At 36.4% G+C, this 13,627-nt stretch overlaps 1 protein-coding gene across 3 annotated transcripts in view; it reads left to right on the top strand.

Annotated features, from left to right (window-relative positions):
• Window positions 1-13,627, top strand: part of YME1L1 (YME1 like 1 ATPase) — a 53,782-nt gene that overhangs the window by 21,074 nt on the left and 19,081 nt on the right. For all 3 annotated transcript variants that reach the window (XM_040451139.1, XM_040451140.1, XM_040451138.1), the window contains 4 exons: window positions 3,167-3,276; window positions 5,036-5,186; window positions 5,584-5,667; window positions 8,592-8,674. In XM_040451139.1, the coding sequence (XP_040307073.1) occupies window positions 3,167-3,276; window positions 5,036-5,186; window positions 5,584-5,667; window positions 8,592-8,674 (428 nt within the window). The remainder of the gene's footprint in view (window positions 1-3,166; window positions 3,277-5,035; window positions 5,187-5,583; window positions 5,668-8,591; window positions 8,675-13,627) is intronic.

Raw genomic sequence — 13,627 nt, 5'->3', positions numbered from 1 at the left:
TACCAAGCAGGGCACAGAGACCAGTAATCCTCTGAAGAAATGGTTAATGCAAAAGACAGAAGAATACTTAAGAAGGATGATACATTTTTAAATATTCATGGAAGACTTCTAAAAACTGAGCATGTATTAAAGTATGAAAAAATATCTTAATACATTTTCAAAAAGTTAGTAACTCACAGGTCAGGTTCTCTGATCATATGATAAAATGGAAATCGTATAACAGGATACCTTAAAAGTTCCTAAAACAAAATTTCCTAACTATGGAAATTTAAAAATACTTTTCTAAATGTCTTGTGGCTAAAGGGAAAGAAAAACAAATTATAGACAATTAGTAATGAACCACAAGGAATATCAACATATCAAAATCTTTGAGTTGAAGACCTATTGATGCTGAGTGCATCGTATAATTTATTAGGAAATAAGAAAGATGGAAACTAAATTGATGAAACAATCATTCTGAGAATTTCTTTAAACGAATGTGAGAAATTGAAAAGTATAAAACATGAAATGAATGCAACATCCAGGGGGTTTTAATTAAATGAAGAACAAATTTAATTTGAGAAAAAAAAAAAGAATGGTCTGATTAAAAACAATGAGAAAATAATGTTAGAAGTGAAAAGTGGTAACAGCCACAGATAATGAAGATTTTAAACTTTTAAGAGTGTGTATAAATAAAAATATGTTGAAAAAATATCCAAGTTATAAATTAGCAGTATTGACCCAAGAAAAAAGATAAGACAATAACTATAAAATTTGAAAGAGTATTTTTCAAATATAATCCCACTGCCCCAGAGGAGGTAGGCTCAGATGGTTTTATGGTTGTGTTCTGTTTTCCAGGATCACCAGTTTCCTATTTTTTATAACTTTCTTAATAAAGAAAAAGGTAGAATAGGCTTCCCTGTTTATTCCACAAGATCGCAGATACTAAAATGTTAGCATAAAAAAGAATCCAATAGATCAATTTCACTTCATAATGTAAATACAGAAATCCTAAATAAAATCTGAAAAAGCAAGTACAGAAATTGCTATCAATATGATTGAGGAATACAAAAGTGATTCAATATTAGGAAGTATGTTAATTTATCATGTTAATTGATTAGAGAAGAAAAAATTTATTTTAGTGTATGAAAAAGACATGTAATATATTTTAATTGTTACACTTCTAGAATGTTGTAGAAAGCTAGAATAGAAAGTAAGTTTAAGGAAGGGCAAAATTTTGATTGTTTTTGCTTACCAGGTAAGATGCTTGCTTACTAGGAAACTTAAGAAAATCATCTGAAAAGCTACTCTGGTATCATATGAGATAAATGTCTCAAAATCAAGATCTTATATTCTAGCAGTAGGTTTTATTTATAGTTTTCTTCAAACCCAGCAAATCTTTTATCCTGACAAATATTCAACATAATGTACACATACATATGTATATATGTTGCCTGTGAAACTTTACTGAAGGAATCAAAGAGCTGAGTAAAATAAAATGAAAGAATGCCACAATCCTCTTTGAAAGGATTTTGTACTGTGACAGTTTTAATGTATGCCCAAATTTATTAATTCAGTGCAACCCCAATCAAAACCCTAAACACTTGCTATGAAAACCGAGAAGTTGATTTTAAACTTGGGCTTAGTAAAATGGGGTGCCTGGCTGGCTCAATCAGTAGAACATCCAACTCTTGATCTTGGGGTCATGAGTTCAAGAGATCACTTATAAATAAATAAAATAAACAAACGTGGGCCTAAACAAAAGGGGAATCGGATCCCCCCCCTGCTTTTTTTTTAAATAAGTTCCAAATAGGCAAAGGTCTGAACAAAAGAGTTAAAAGTCAGTAGATTCCTTTTAAAATCATAGTTCGGGGATGAGGCTCTCTAATCAAAACACAGTAACACAGTGAAGAAAACAAAAAGTTAAAAGATAAGGCTACATTAACTTTATAAAGTGCTACATCAAAAGACAAAGACATTAAAATAAATATTTCAAATATACATGACCTCAAGTTACTAAATATAACATGCATTCTTTTACAAATGAAAATGGGAAGGGTCATGAGTGATCAATTTGCTAAAGAAATAAAATCTTCAATGAAAGAAAAAAATTTTTTCTAAGTTTCCCCCCATAATCTTAAATGCAGATTAAAACAAGACCCTACTTTTTGCTTATCACACTTGTACAAATTAAAAACATTTATATTAACCTGGGTTGCACAGGATGTGGAGAAAAGGATACTCCTATTCATTGGTGGGTATATAAATCCATAACAGCCTTCTAGAGAACAATTTCTTTTTTTTTATTTTTTTTTTCAACATTTATTTATTTTTGGGACAGAGAGAGACAGAGCATGAACGGGGGAGGGTCAGAGAGAGAGGGAGACACAGAATCGGAAACAGGCTCCAGGCTCTGAGCCATCAGCCCAGAGCCTGACGCGGGGCTCGAACTCACGGACCGCAAGATCGTGACCTGGCTGAAGTCGGACGCTTAACCGACTGCGCCACCCAGGCGCCCCTAGAGAGCAATTTCTTAGTGTTAAATAATTCACACCTCACAGCTTCACATTAAGAATTTAGCCTACATTTGCTGAAAGATGATATGTACAAGAATTATAACTGCACCATTGTTAGCAATAAGAAAACAGGAAACAACTGTCCATAGTAGAAAAGTAGTAGAATATTCAAATTGCTATACACTGAAAATTAGAAGAATGTTAACAGCCATTAAATTGAATGCATTGTCTGACCTGTTCTGAAAAATGTCCATGATACAGTGTTAAGTGAAAGAAGACAAAAAATTGTACACTATTTTTATAGAAAAAGCATGTGTTAAAACACATACAAGCGTAGTCATGAAATTGTTGAGTGGTTACTTCTGGGAAGTGGGATTGGGGTTTGAGGAATTAGACACTGACTTGTATTTGATACTCATCAGTAGGTTTTTTTTTTTTTTTAACATTTTAAAACTCTCAAGAAGTTGTAAACTTAACTTACAGATTAAACCCATTTTGATGACCTTAATTATTAGTATAGTGAAGCGTCAGGCAAAGAACTATGTTAAAAAATGAGATAGTAAACTAGGATATACAGGCTTGGTGTTAGTTTCAAATCTTAGGCATTTTCCTTATAAAAATTTACAATGAGATACTATTTAAAAATTTAAATGTGATACTATTCTGTTCAGTTTTCATACAGTCTCGGGGTTTTAAAACTTTGAAATCAAGAACACGGCGTCTACAGTCCACCTCTGAAAGATTGGCAGAAACACAGCATATAGCGCCATCATTTGTAAAGGTAATTAGAACTCTTTTTTGTTTTTGAAAAAGCAATACATTTCAAATTATTAAAATGAGAACCTTCATTATCTGATTTCTTTTATTGGCCAACTGATTTTCTAAAGGATTAATAACCTGTGTTAAGTCATTATACCTACATCTTTTCTGAGTGCCAGTCATGTCTCTCCATTGGCCTGTTAGACATCTCCCTTTGTCCTTTTTCCTACCAACCTACACCTGCTTGTGTGTTCTCTGTGTTCATGAATAGCATCCACCCAAGCTAGAAACCTGATGATCAACTTTGATTTATTCATCTCTCTCCTCTCACGCCCATTAATCACTAAAGTCCTATTGATCCAGCCTCTTAAATACTTCTTAGGTCTGTTTCTTTTCATCCCCAATTCCACTGCATAGATAGACTTTAACAATTTTTGCCCAAGTGACTCAAATATACATGTATTTAATCTCCTTGTCTTTAGTTTTGCTACCTTCAGTTTAGACTCCAGACTGCCACCCTCCCACCAATCTGTCTAAAATGTATTAATATAATAATTGTATTCCTCTGCTTTATTGTCAGATTCATGCCATAGTACACAGGGCATTTCATCTTTTGGCCCCTGCCTACTATTTTTCTGTTCTCATCTTTCATTATGGCATCCCCTCTGAACCTCTATCCTGCTCCTCTCTTGCATTTTTAAGTCCTGTTACACAAGGTTGTGTGTAGTTCTTGAGCACTGAAGGCTGTTATTTAATGACTCTGTCAACTTGCTTATGCTTTGTGTTGCCTGTGGTTTAGAAATCCTGTTTTCGGGGTATTGGGTGGCTTAGTTGGTCAAGCGCCCAACTTTGGCTTGGGTCATGATCTCTTGGTTCGTGACCTTGAGCCCTGCATCGGGCTCATTGCCCTCAGGGCAGAGCCCACTTCAGATCCTCTGTTCCTCTTTCTCTCTACTCCCCGCCCCCAGTTTCTCAAAAGTAAAAATAAAATGTTAAAAAAAATTTAGAAATCCTGTTCTCTGTAATGCCTTTCCTGACTTCCTGAGGTAGCATTTATTTTACCAGACCTAGAGCTTCTAACATAATAACAAAATGATTTCAAAAAATTGATTATTTGTGTATCTCTCCCCACCAGTCTGAGAACATTCAGATCATTCGTTATTTGTCTTTAAATTATCAGAACTTCTATAAGGCCACGTATATAAAAGATGCTCAGTAAACATTTAATAAATTGATGAGGTTTTTCCTCTACTAGCGATAAAGGAGTGTGAACATCAAACCATTAGAACCCTAAGTCCACCTGTGACCTGTTTGTTGTTTTCACTATAGTGTCCTTTTTTGTTTGTTTGTTTGTTTTTGGGAGTGAAGAAAGTACGAGCAGGGGCAGAGAGAGAAGGAGACACATAATCCGAAGCAGGCTCCAGGCTCCAAGCTGTCAGCACAGAGCCTGACGCTGGGTTTGAACCCACAAACTGTGAGATCATGACCTGAGCCGAAGTTGAACGTTTAACTGACTGAGCCATCCAGGTGCCCCTCAGTATAGTGTTCTTACAGAGAGTTTCTTGACCTGAATTGATTGATGCAAGTGTAAGGTCCAAAGTTAGTTTTCTAGCCATTGATGAAGTAATTTATTGTTGAGTATTACTGTAATTCTTCACACAGACGGTAAAAATTAGAATTTCTAGACTCTTTGAATGAATATTTTTGTGAGTTGTGATTATATTTTTGGAGTGTGTTATCTATATAGTCAATCAATACTGATGTGTTGTTTGTGTATTTAGGGGTTCCTTTTGCGGGACAGAGGATCAGATGTTGAGAGTTTGGACAAACTCATGAAGACCAAAAATATACCCGAAGCTCACCAAGATGCGTTTAAAACTGGTTTTGCAGAGGGTTTTCTGAAAGCGCAAGCACTAACACAAAAAACCAATGGTAAGTTGATTTGACCCCATTCATATTTGGGTAGATACCTAAAAGGAAGTCATAGTCCTGTATTTAAGTGATTATAAATCTTTTTTCTAACAATTACCACTTTTTCACTGCTTATATTCTGTTATATTTGTAATGTAAGCTGTGTCAAAATGGAAATATCTGTGGACTCTTTGCCTTGTTTTGAGAACCTATGTCAAGGACAGAAGCCTGAGTGGCTTCGTGAGGTTTTGCTGACAGGGTGCTGAAAGGAAATCATGGCAGTTATACAAAAGCATGCCACGTTCCAAAACCTCATGTGATGAAATATGGTTTCCATCAGTAACCTAATATTTGCCTTTTGTCAAGCTGTCCTTTCTCATTGATGTCATTTAAGGCTTTTTTTTTTTTCTCCTTCCAGATTCTCTAAGACGAACTCGTCTGATTCTCTTCGTTCTGTTGCTGTTTGGCATTTATGGACTCTTAAAAAACCCATTTTTATCTGGTAATGGCTCTTTGAATTTTTCTGACTTTTTTTTAATCTTTTAAATACTTGAATTTTTTTTTTTTTTTTTTTTTTTTTGTAGTTAATATGCCTAAGACTTAGGAGTGAGAAAACATGTATAGTTCTAGTGTCTAGGCCCCTTGTTCCTACGAGTCAACGCTTCACAGATTGGGTCAATTTGAGATTGTTTCTTTTGTGTTGAAGTAGAAAAGTTTTAATCTGTTATGATTATATGCCATTTGCATTGTCAGAGGGCCTACCATATTTACATTGCTTTGTGGATTACAGGAAAAGTTCCTTCAGACACTGTACAAATTTCAACTTTGACTTGTTTTGGGAAAAGAATATTTTGTTAAAATTTTAAGGTTTATGTTATATCAAAAATGTTAGATTAACTTCTATTAGTGGTTAGTGTTCCACATTTTTAGAAAATTATACCTGTCCAATTATAAAATTTAAAAAACATGTATTAGAATTTTATAATCACAATACAAATGAAATAGTTCTTTGTTTCAAAGACACAATAAATTTATGAAAAATTACATATTATTAAACATCAGTTTAAATGAGTCCCATATTTTCTGGGGTTGCCAAGTCTAAAATGAAATGTCAGTTGTAAGTGGTAATGCTTGCTTTTTCAACTATTCAGTTTTTACCCTGTGTTCTCTGTGTTCTTTATGTTTGATTACCTTGAGAGAAAAAACTGATGTACAGTTAAGAATATTAGTTGACCTGGATCAGGAATTCATCCCAGGACTTGCATGTAACCCCAGATATTTTAAGTTTTTTGTGGCATCAAACCTGAGATGAGATTTTAACATCCAGGAATATTCTTTTTATATCTAGAGTCACCTTCTCTTATCTCCTTATTTTCAAAACAGAACCATTACAGGGACACTAGGTGATAACGGAAGAGTAGGAAAAGGTCTGATTATTCCTTTATGTTTCTTAATTTCTTTTTTTTTTCTTAATTTCTTATGTTAAGTAAAACATATATTAAAATATGAAGTGCATTGCCGTTGAGTAATTAATTTCTTACAAGGTTCAAGTGGGTTCAACTACAAATTTATTTGCCTTATTTATTAAGTCTATCTATATAGATTCTTTTTTTAAAAAACTGTATTTACTTAGAGAGCATGCATGCACGGGCGTGCGGATGTGGGGGAGAGGCAGAGAGAATGAAAGAGAATCCCAAGCAGGTCCTGTGCTGTCAGCACAGAGCCAGACCCAGTGCTCGAACCAGTGAACCTGGAGATTATGACCTAAGTTGAAACCAGGAGTTGGATGCTGAAGTGACTGGGCCACCCAGACACCCCATAGATTTTTTATTTCAATGTTTATGTTTTAATTTTAGAGAGAGAGAGAGAGAGAGAGAGTGTGTGTGTGAGTGAGTGGGGGAGGGGCAGAGAGAGAGGGAGAGAGAATCCGAAGCAGGCTCCTCAGTGTCATCACAGAGCCCAACGTGGGGCTTGAACTCAGAAACTGTAAGATCATGGCCTGAGGCAAAGTCAGACGCTTAACCAACTGAGCCACCCAGGCGCCCCGGACCCCACAGATTCTTAAATAAACAGTTTAGTGGCTAAAACTATTAGTGTCCATTCTAGAATTTCTATATTACATTTACTCTTCCGACTCATATATTATTGATATGTTAAGTGTTTTCTCGTTAACTGTATTTTTACCTACTGACTTTTTTGCATCTGAATTTCTGTCTTTTAAAAAATTTTTTTTTAATGTTTATTTTTGAGACAGAGAGAGACAGAGCATGAACAGGGGAGGGTCAGAGAGAGGGAGACACAGAATCTGAAACAGGCTGCAGGCTCTGAGCTGTCATCACAGAGCCCGACACGGGGCTCAAACTCGCGGACCGTGAGATCACAACCTGAGCCGAAGTCGGACGCTTAACTGACTGAGCCACCCAGGCGCCCCTAAATTTCTGTCTTAAAGGCAATATTTTCATCTTCTTCTGAGGAAATTAAAATTACTTTTTACTCATTTATATGTTTAGTATGAAAGTTTAACCAAGGGGGAGAGGTTTAAGAAAGCTTTGTAATAAATAGTTCCTTATAGTTGATCTTACGTATTTTACTGTTCTTCCAAACTTGCACTGTTTTTTTTAAATTACTAGTAGTATTTTTAAAGTTTATTTCAAGAGAGAGAGAGAATCAGCAGAGAAAGGTTGGGGGAGGGTTGGACAGAGGATCCGAAGCTCTGCACTGACAGCAGAGAGCCTGAAGTGGGGCTCAAACCCATGAACTGTGAGATCATGACCTGGGCAAAAGTCCGACGCTTAACTGACTGAGCCGCCCAGGCACGCCTCACTGTGTTTCTTATACTTGATGATGTCATTAATGATCTATCATCCGAGGGCAAGTAACAGTTGCCAGAGGAAGGAGGCTACATCAAAAGTGAAATAATCTCTTTTAAGTTTCACCCTTCTTAAAAAAAATGCTAGTGCCAGTTTTTAATGCTAGGTTTAAGGCAGTGTATTCATGGTGTACATCTCTGACCAGTTGTAGCAGGATAATTTAATGTTAAAAATGCAAACTCTTGGGCCTTTTACTAAATCTGCAAATCAGAAGTTCTGGGCCATGGTCTGGGAACTTGCATTAACACCTTTCTGAAGTGACTTTTATGCACAGTGGAGTTTGAAAATGATTGGTTTAAATCTCTGTTATGAGATACTATAGAAGAGGGAAATACTATTTCATTTTAATTAGAAGGTACAAAGATAGTTTAATGAGGGTCATTGATTCCTTGAACACAGCCTAGAAATCCAGTAGACCTAGTTTCTGTACTTCACTGTGAATTAATGAATGTGAATTTAGATGTAATTTTTCTGGGCTTTCTTAAATCTGAAAAACAAGGTGGTTGGAATTTTATAAATCTATCAGAGATATAAGCATTTCTTTTCTTCTCTTTAGTCCGCTTCCGGACAACAACAGGGCTTGATTCTGCAGTAGATCCTGTCCAGATGAAAAATGTCACCTTTGAACACGTTAAAGGAGTAAGTTAAGAAGTTTACTTTGCTTTCTTCGAATATTATCTAATTATGTAGCGCCAATATTTGAGTTTAAAGGTGTAAAATAGAAAATACATATATATTGGTCTCTACCTCCAGTTCCAAGCACTAAAACTGTTGCAATTTCCGACGTGACAAGAGTACTAGGTGCATTTTGGGTTCTACAGTTTGGTCTTTGACCCCGATTTCTGACACAGGGCTTCTCAATCCCTAGGAATTTCTTGGGTGATAGCACTGTTTTTTTGTACTGAGGCAACTCTGGGTGGGCTCCTGGGTGGGGACTGGCTATTAGAAAAGACCAAGCCATGATTAGAACTTAGATATTGGGATAAAAGAAATAAAACAGATCTTTCCCTTTATGGATTTTAATTCTAACAGAAATTGGACAATGATATGGCATATAAGGAAATTATAATATAGTATGTTCAAAAGTGAAGTGTTATGGGAAAATATAGAGCAGGGTAAAGGAGATCGGGAGTTCTGAGAGAAGAGTCACAATTTTAAATGGTGATATTCAGTGTATGATTGAGAAGTTGACACTTGAGTGAACATTTAAGGAAGATAAAGTAAACCATGGATTTTTTTTTTTTTTAAGATATTAAGTAACCTATACACCCAACGTGGGGCTTGAACTAAGAACCCTGAGATCAGGAGTCTCATCCTCAGGGGCTCCTGAGTGGCTCAGTTGGTTGAGCATCTGACTCTTGAGTTTGGCTCAGGTCATGATGTCACAGGCTCATGGGATTGAGTCCTGTGTCAGGCTCCGTACTGAGCGTGGAGCCTGCTTATGATTCTCTCAGAGAACACAAGAGGGGTTCTCTCTCTGTTTCCAAAATAAAATAAAAATAAAAGTACAACATAAATTCATTAAGCGCCTCCAGTGATATTTGGAATATTCTTTATTAACAACAACAACAAAAAAGAGTTGCATGCTCTACCAACTGAGCCACCCAGGTGCCCCTAAACCATGCATATATTTGAGCAAAGAACGTTTCTAGCCAGAGGAACATAGAGAGCAAGGACCCTGAAGAGCTAATGTGCCTGGCTTGGTTGTTGACCAATGAAAAAGCCACTTGTAATATGCAATAGAATGAGAGCTCTTCGGGGCGCCTGGGTGGCTCAGTCGGTTGAGCGGCCGACTTCAGCTCAGGTCATGATCTCGCGGTCCGTGAGTTCGAGCCCCGCATCGGGCTCTGTGCTGACAGCTCAGAGCCTGGAGCCTGCTTCAGATTCTGTGTCTCCCTCTCTCTCTGACCCTCCCCCGTTCATGCTCTGTCTCTCTCTGTCTCAAAAATAAAATAAACGTTAAAAAAAAAAAAAAAAAAAAGAACGAGAGCTCTTCCCCTTTCCATACTCTGTTCCCCATTTAAGCATAAATATTTTTCACCTACTCAAATATTAGGGAATAAAGTATCAGAAGTCACTATGCTGCCTTTATACCAAGTAGTCCTTCCCTTCCCTTTGCAATTTAAACAGCTGTGAACTCTGCTGGAATTGTGGAAAGGGAATAATTGAGGAGGAGGCTGGGGCAGTGAGTATTTGAAAACTTGACTCCTTAGCGCAGAGGGCCCCTCTCATTTTTTTTAAGGTGTGCAGAGAGAGCTGAGAGCCTGCATGACATTGAACCTGTGTTGAGGTTATGGTCAGCAAGGCATTTAGTATATGAATAACTTTGAATATTTAAAAATTTTATTTTAATAAAGAACCAAATCTCTTTTTATACATACTTCATTACTTAATCTACCACACTTCTTTTGAATAACTTTGAATATTTAAAAATTTTATTTTAGTAAAGAACCAAATCTCTTTTTATACATACTTCATTACTTAATCTACCACACTTCTTTTGGAATGAGTCCATTTCTGATTACAAAGCTAAAGAAGACATGCTGATAGTATTAGAAATGGAACATCACAAGGGGCTCCTGAGAGGCTCAGTCCGTTGAGCATCCAACTGTGATGTCAGCTGAGGTCATGATCTCATGGGTTCATGGGCTCAAGCCCCACACTGGGCTCTGTGCTGACAGTGTGAAGCCTTCTTGAGACACTCTCTCTCTCTCTCTCTCTCTCTCTCTCTCTCTGTCTCTCTCTGCCTCTCCCCCTGCTCTTATGCTCACACTTTCTCCCAAAATAAATAACATTAAAAAAAAAAAATGGGGACATCACAGAGTTTTCAGATTGTCACAGAGTTTTCCGTGGTAATATTAACAAATACTGTAATTATTGCTATAATGTTATATTGCTGTCATTGCTATCAAATCTAAATTTATATGTAGATATATATAAATGTTTAAAGATATCTATAAATGTTATATATATATTATATATTATTGCTATTGTTATATATTACATATATATTATATGTTATTGCTATAATGTTATATTGCTGTTATTGCTATCAAATCTAAATTCATATGTAGATACATATAACTGTTTATAGATATCTATAAATGTTATATATATATATATATATGTTATAATTTACATACATTTACCGTAATAGGTATACCATTAGGTGGTACCTGTGGTCAGTTTTACAAAGTCTTTTTGTTTTGTTTTTTACATTGATTTACGTATTTATTTCGAGAGAGAGAAAGAGAGGGTGAGTGTGCAAGCTGGGGAGGAGCAGAGAGAGAGAGAATCCCTAGCAGCCTCCACACTGCCAGCACATTGCCCAAGATGAAGGTCTCAAACCCACGAACCGTGAGATCATGACCTGAGCTGAAACAAGAGTTGGACACTTAACTGAGCCACCTAGGTGCCCCAGTTTTACCAAGTCTTAAAGAGCTAGTATAGGAATATCATTTCCTTGCTTAGATTTGTTTGTGTAGGAATAATATTATATATAGCTGCCATAAAAATACTAATAACAGCTTTTATAACTTCATTCATTGTCTTGATCCCCCTAAACTCTATTTTCCTATATAGATTTTATATACCTCAGTTGAGAATTCTCTTGCCACAGAATCTGGGGAGAGAAATTTTAATTTGAGTAGTAGGTGACATCTAATCTATTTTCTTTTTTCCTACAATTCAAAGTTATCCATTACCTTGACCAAATGTATTTTGGTCTTGTTTTAGTATATGAATAACTTTGAATATTTAAAAATTTTATTTTAATAAAGAACCAAATCTCTTTTTAAACATAAATTTTATTGAAGCTTAGCATTCACACAGACCTACACAAATCATAAATCTATACCTTAATAAATTCCCATACAGTGAACTCATAATTATCAGCACCCAGCTCAAGAAATAGAATATTAGCAGAAAGTTCCTAGTGTTCCTTTCTTACCACTCCAAGGATAATCATTGTTCTGTTTAATAACATATATTAGTTTCCCCTGCTTTTGAATTTCATATGGACATGTATAATACATGTAGTGTATATGGCTTTTTTCACCCACCATGATGTTTATGAGATCCATCCATGTTTTTAAATGGAGTTGTAGTTCATTTCATCCCCATTGCATGGTATCCTGTGAATATTACAGTACTGTTTATTTATTCAACATTAGGTGGACATTGAATTGTGCCTAGTTTTCACCTAAATACTGCCATTATGAATATTCTTTGCATGTTTCTTGGTGAGCATATATAACACGTGTCTCCTGGGCTTAGGAGTGGACAGAGCTTTGCTTTTAACCGTTAACTTTATAAACAGTATATTTTCATAATTTAATTGAAATAACTTTTAAAGACCATTTTTAGCCTAAAAAAAAAAAAAAACCTCTTTGCTCTTTATTTCTTCCTAGAAACAGTCCTAGGAAAGTATGTAGAAATCTAAGATAATCACGAGTTTCCATACAACACCCAGTGCTCATCCCAAAAGGTGCCCTCCTCAGTGCTCATCACCCATCCTCCCCTCCCTCCCACCACCCATCAGCCCTCAGTTTGTTCTCAGTTCATAAGAGTCTCTTATGCTTTGGCTCCCTCCCACTCTAACCTCTCTTTTTTTTTTTTTCTTCCCCTCCCCCATGGGTTTCTGTCAAGTTTCTCAGGATCCACATAAGAGTGAAAACATATGGTATCTGTCTTTCTCTGTATGGCTTATTTCACTTAGCATCACACTCTCCAGTTCCATCCACGTTGCTACAAAGGGCCATATTTCATTCTTTCTCATTGCCACGTAGTACTCCATTGGGTATATAAACCACAATTTCTCCATTCATCAGTTTGATGGACATTTAGGCTTTTTCCACAATTTGGCTATTGCTGAGAGTGCTGCTATAAACACTGGGGCACAAGTGCCCCTATGCATCAGTACTCCTGTATCCCTTGGGTAATTTCCTAGCAGTGCTACTACTGGCTCATAGGGTAGGTCTATTTTTAATTTTTTGAGGAACCTCCACACTGTTTTCCAGAGTGGCTGCACCAGTTTGCATTCCCACCAACAGTGCAAGAGGGTTCTTGTTTCTCCACATCCTCCCCAGCATCTATAGTCTCCTGATTTGTTCATTTTGGCCACTCTGACTGGCATGAGGTGATATCTGATGTGGTTTTGATTTGTATTTCCCTGAAGAGGAGCGATGTTGAGCATCTTTTCATGTGTCTGTTGGCCAGGTAGTTTCTTTTAAACCCTAATGTACTTGAGTTTTTTCTTCTCATTGAGAGCTATTATTTAAAGTTGTCTAAACGTAGAGTTGCAAATTGGCTGTGAATATATTATTTGGACAGTGTAATTTAAAATAAATATGGGGAGGTGGCACCTGGGTGGCTCAGTCAGTTAAGTGTCTGACTTTGGCTCAGATCATGATCTCATGATTCGTGAGTTCCGGCCCCGTGTTGAGCTCTGTGCTCATGGCTCAGAGCCTGGAGCCTGCTTCAGATTCTGTCTCCCTCTCTCACTGCCCTTCCCCTGCTTGCACTCTGTGTCTGTCTCTCTCAAAAATAAACAAACATTAAAAAATAAAATAAAATATAATAAATATAGGGGCG

Source organism: Herpailurus yagouaroundi, unplaced genomic scaffold, assembly GCF_014898765.1.
Source record: "Herpailurus yagouaroundi ecotype Mexico unplaced genomic scaffold, PumYag 203, whole genome shotgun sequence".
In the NCBI taxonomy this organism is placed as follows: Eukaryota; Metazoa; Chordata; class Mammalia; order Carnivora; family Felidae; genus Herpailurus; species Herpailurus yagouaroundi.
This window is presented reverse-complemented; position numbering and strand designations above follow the sequence as displayed.